Source organism: Psammomys obesus, unplaced genomic scaffold, assembly GCF_907164565.1.
Source record: "Psammomys obesus unplaced genomic scaffold, mPsaObe1.curated_primary_1811, whole genome shotgun sequence".
In the NCBI taxonomy this organism is placed as follows: domain Eukaryota; kingdom Metazoa; phylum Chordata; class Mammalia; order Rodentia; family Muridae; genus Psammomys; species Psammomys obesus.
In genome coordinates, this window is record NW_026594152.1 from 1008075 (window position 1) to 1013407 (window position 5333).

The 5333-nt window shown below is 54.8% G+C and overlaps 1 protein-coding gene across 1 annotated transcript in view; it reads left to right on the forward strand.

Moving 5' to 3' along the window:
* Positions 1 to 2347, forward strand: part of Rem1 (RRAD and GEM like GTPase 1) — a 7669-nt gene extending 5322 nt beyond the window's left edge. Inside the window, exons 4-5 of the mRNA XM_055617996.1 lie at positions 589 to 787; positions 1586 to 2347. Of these exons, the coding sequence (XP_055473971.1) occupies positions 589 to 787; positions 1586 to 1857 (471 nt within the window). The 3' untranslated portion in view covers positions 1858 to 2347. The remainder of the gene's footprint in view (positions 1 to 588; positions 788 to 1585) is intronic.
* The last annotated feature ends 2986 nt before the right edge of the window (positions 2348 to 5333 follow it).

Here is a 5333-nt window from a genome sequence, read left to right on the forward strand (position 1 = left end):
AGACTCCGGCTTTCACTGCCAGCACTTTTACTCACTGAGCCTTCTCTTCCTTTTTTTCTCTTAATTCTGGACTGCAGAAACACTCAAGAACTGTGTCCCAAACCCTCCTCACAGACTAGATAGAGCTAAATGAACCGGGCACCCTTAATACAGTCCCTGCACTCCAGGAGCTGAGCGGGAGAATCGCTTCAAGACCAGAACCACTCTGGGCTTCAGTGTTCGACCTTGTCAAAAGAGGAAAAGGAGGAAGAGGAAGGGAGGGGGAAAAAAAGGAGAGAAGACGGAACAAGCAAAGCTAGACCCTTCTTTTGCAGGAAAAAGACCCCATTCCATTTCCGTCCGAAATCCCCAGCATGAAGCAGTCAGTGGGAGAGGGAAGGAAACATCAGTTTTTCGAGAAAAGAAACCGAGGCTCAGAGAATCAGTGGTTTTTCCCCAGGTGACACGGGGCGTTATGATAGAATTTGTCCCCTCCAAAACTACCGAGAGTAGAATCTCTACCTGCTCCACCCTTTAGACCAACAAAGCCTCTTTCTCAGCCAGGGCTAGGCACCCTCTGAGGATGAGCCTGGGGTCCCTCCCCCGCAGGGTGAAAGCCGGAGCCAGGAGAGCCTGCGGGCGGGCGGCGCCTACGTCATCGTGTACTCCATCGCCGACCGCAGCAGCTTCGAGAGCGCCTCGGAGCTCCGCATCCAGCTGAGGCGCGCGCACCAGGCCGACCACGTGCCCATCATCCTGGTGGGCAACAAGGCAGACCTGGCCCGCTGCCGGGAAGTCTCGGTGGAAGGTGAGCCCTTTACCCCGCCCCACCCCCCTCCTTCCGCCCGCCGGCCCCTCCTCCGGTGCTCGCCTCAGAAAAGGTCTGTTCCCTGCAGCCTCGCCCACTCCTGCAACTACCCACCCGACTGGCCTCTCTCACCTCCCCAGTCGGTACCCACGTCCTACAGGCACCCTCCTCTTCGCCCACACCCCAAGCCTCTGCCCTGTCCTGGCATCCCTGCTTTGTCCGGACCAGTCCCTATGTTTCTCTGACTCTATTCAATCATTCCCCAACCGCTGACAGAGATTTCCAGAACCGCGTCTTACCTTGTGACCTTCGCTTTAAATACGCCCCCCTCCTCGTAACTCCTCACTCTACCCACACCTAATTTCTACCAGCTTCTCTCAAAGGCTAAAAATGGCCATTGATGGCTCCAGTTATAAATAAGGGAGATTATAAATTCAAGCTCTGTATGAAACACTTAGTGTGTTGGCCAGGAACTACAAACCAAAACTTTTAAAGTTAGGTGTAAATTATATTTACAGTGGCATAGGAATATTTTAATAAGGCTCATATATCTAGTGGGGTCTATAAAGATCTTTAAAATGGCCTTACTCACGAGGTGGAATCTTCCCAGCCTTGTTCTTGCTGGGTATCAACCCCTAGACTGAGCTGCTGTCGCAAAGCTTGGTGTGACTTGCCCCTGGGTCCCCTGACACCTGCATTAAGCAGGCCCCTGGGAAATTTCTCCCTGAGGGTCTGAACAGACCCCTTTCAACCCTTACCTCTGCCGTCTGGCTGTCTCCGCCCCACCCCACCCCGCAGAGGGCCGCGCCTGCGCAGTGGTGTTCGACTGCAAGTTCATCGAGACTTCAGCCGCGCTGCAGCACAACGTGACAGAGCTCTTCGAGGGCGTGGTGCGCCAACTGCGCCTGCGCCGCCACGACAGCGTGGCCCCGGAGCCACCTTCCCCGCGACGACGGGCCAGCTTGGGCCAGCGTGCCCGCCGCTTCCTGTCACGCCTTACGGCACGCAGTGCAGGACGCCGGGCACTCAAGGCCCGCTCCAAGTCCTGCCACAACCTGGCTGTGCTCTAAGACCAGCGCCTCTCTGGGGTGATGGGACGCAGAGGTACCACCGAGGGCCAACGGTGCATCTCCTGGAGTCCCCATGGTGGACCTTACCGGTTGCCAAGATGGCCAGAGCATTATCGGGAGTCAGAGCATCGCCAGGAGCCAGGGCTGTGAGGACCCTTCCTGCCTGAGGAAGTGATGACTAGGCTATAACGCTGTAAACCTAAGCTGGGCACAAGCGGGGTCTTTTGATTCGGGGGTTTTCTGTTTTTACAGGGTGGGTGTCTTTTTGTTTAAAAAAAAAAAAAGTTTTTGTCCCTGGGCTGTGTCCAGTTCTCAGAATGCTCCACTCTCAACCAGTCCAGGATGTCCTGTCTGACGCGTGGGACCTCCTTCCCTGGACTCCTCCAGGCATCTCCACCTCCTCCCCAAACATCTAACGTGACTGTAGACTGGTTTGACCTGCTGGCCCAGATGCCTTGGACAATCAATAAAGTCGGTGAATTAATTATCCGCTCAGGCTCTCCTCCCAACGGCTGGGTTCAGTTTCCACCCCAGGCCTTTGAGACAGATACACTGTGGGCCACGTGCATAGCGCGATTCCGAGTGACCTGCTGTCTCCGCCTTAGTTCATTTCCTAGATTCTAGACCCACAAAGTGTTGTCTGTATGGACTCATCCTGGCACTGACTGTGCCAAGCTGTCAGCCTGTCACACATGCTAGGAAGTGCACACCCACCCCGGTGTGCGTGTGTGTGTGTGTGTGTGTGTGTGTGTGTGTGCATGCATGTGTGTGTGTGTGTGTGCATGTGTGTGCGTGTGGCCACTTAAGAAAGGAGGTTTGGAGAGTGAAGGCAGGAGCCCATAATCACACAGATGCTAAGAGAGGCCGCTGTGATCCCAAGTCCTGCGAGACCCTTGCCACAGTCCTCTTTAGGAGGGGGGCAGGCTAATAGTCCAGTGATGAAGAGCTAAGGAGAGGTCCCCAGTTCCATCCCTAGAACTGGGCAAAGAGCCAGCCTGGTGCGACATTCCTGTAAGTCCAGCACCTAGGAGACAGGGACCAATGGATCCCTGGAACTCACAGGCCGGCCAGCCTGCTTTATTGCTGAGCTCCAGGCCAGTCAGGGGTTTGGTCTCTGGAAAAAAAAAAAAAAAAAAAAGTGGGCAGATGACTTCCAGCCTATCCACATAGAGTTATAGGAGGTAGAGGTGTGACTGAGGGGTCGGGCTTCCTAACATGTGTGAGGTCATAGGTTTGATTCTGTCACTGCACAGAAAAGGGTGCAGAGGGTTAAAATTCTATGGGGGAGGTGGGAATAGTGGCACATGCCCATGACCCTAGACCTCAGGAGGTTGAGGCAGAAGAATCTAGCATTCAAGGCCAATCTAGCCTATCAGGAAAGGGAGGTGGAAGTTAGGTACATAGCCATAATCCTAACATTCTAACGTTCGGGGAAGGCAGAGGCAGGAGGAGCCACTGAAACTTCAAAGCCAGCCTGATCTACATAGCAAGGTCCAGGCCAGCGAGGTCTGAGTAGCCAGATGCTCCCAAAACAATGGGAGGACACAAATTTTCTAACACAATTTTTCATATAATTTAAGGGCGGGAATGAATTCCATGGAACTCAGTCCATTAATCCCAGGATAGACACTAATTTAGTCCAGTGCATTCATTTTCCAAATGTGGAAAGTAAAGCCCTGAGAGGAACAGAGAGCATGCCAGGGTCACCAAGCAGTGAGCTCCAGGGCCCCCAGGCCCCAGCCCCCTCCTCCAACCTCCCTTGGTTGTGAGGGATGGAGGACGTTGTGAGGCTTCCCGCCTGGCTGGGGACCCAGCTGGGTGTAGGGTCAGGTCAGGAGTTTCCACTGGGGAGGATGGGGGAGGAAGGACTGTCATGTCACCACTTTGAGAAGAGAACAAGATGCAAACTGTTTGGACCATCCTGTCTCAGAAGCCTGACATCCCTGCCTCCAACCAACTGCCCCCCCCCACCACCAAGACTCCTGGACCCCACACGGAAATCACCCGTGACCCAGTCCAGAGGATGAAGTGCCCAAAACCATGCCCTGGTGTACCCGGTTCCCCTCTGCTCACCATCTCACTGGTCACCAGCCATGCCCAGGAAGTGGAGGAGGGTCTACCCGCCCAAAGTTGTCTCCGGCCTGTGGTGGAGAACGGGGGTGGGAGGCTGTAACTGTGGAAAGTTGGCAGAGGCCACCGGCAGCAGCCGGGAGAGTGGAAAAAATGATATCAAACCCGGAAAAATGCAGGCCGGATGGAGGGCTGGGTGCGAGGGCGGGAGGAGGGGAAGACAGCTGCTGGACTGAGAAGGGAGAGAGAAAGCCGGCCAGCGTTCCCCAGCAGGCGTTGAGAACCATGGACAAGTGCTGTCCTGTCTCTCCATTCTTGCACCATGCTTTTTTTGAGGGTCTACTATGTGCCAAGGCAGGGAGCTAGCTGGCCCTGGAGAGAAACTGCTGGCTGCCTGGAGCTCACCCCGGATGGTGGGAAGGTACTAGAGAACCAAGTGAATAAAGGAGTCACAGGGAGAAGAGGCTATCAGGAGGGCTCCTCAGTTCACCCATGAGGAAAGGGAAGCCAGAAAGAGGAGAGGCCTTCCCCCAGACCGCTCAGAAAAGAAAGGAAGCCAGGGTGGGGAAAGGGTATGTGGACGGCTGCGAGCCTCCCTCCGTCCCCCTCTGTGTGCCTCATCGCCCCCCCAACTATCAAATAAGACGCATGACAATTCCCGCCCCAGACTTGATGCAAGAATTAAACATTTTGAGATGTATAAAATGGGGATGGGAGGTGGCCCAGCGCTGCACAGGCTCAAAGACCCAAGTTTCAACAGAACCCATGCAAAAAGCCAGGCACCATGGCACAGGCTTGTGACCTCGACACTGAGGAGACAGAGATGAGCAGGCCCCTGGCCCTCGCTGGATCATCGTCCTAGCTCACTTTGTGAGCTGTCGGTCGCACTGAGAGACCCTGTCTCAAAACTACAAGGTAAGTGGAGGTGGCGCACACTTTAGGCCCAGCACTTAGGGAGGCAGAAGCAGGTGGATCTCGGTTTGAGGCCAGCGTGGTTACGGGACAGCCAGGACTACACAGAGAAACCCTGTCTTGAAAAACAAAACAAAAACAAAAAGCCAGGTGAGGTGGCACATGCCGATAAAAGGTGGAATGGATGTCTGCTGAGACACAATACCTGAGGCGGACCTGTAGCCTCCTCACATGTGTACTAAGACCTTGGCTCGGTCCAGTGTTGAGGGTAAGCAGGCCTAAACAGTGAGGCGGTTTTGGATATGCCACAGAGGACTTTAGGAAGTTTCCCTTAGGCCTCTGATTCCCCGTCTGCAAAAGGAAAGGGTTGAGTCTGAGCCTGTTGTGTTTCTGTGCTCCCATGTTTGCTTGTCTGTCGTCCCCAGCCCGAGACGTGGAGGCTCACAAGGGTGAGGGGACACGCCGTTCTGGCTCCAGCACCAGTGGCTGTAACA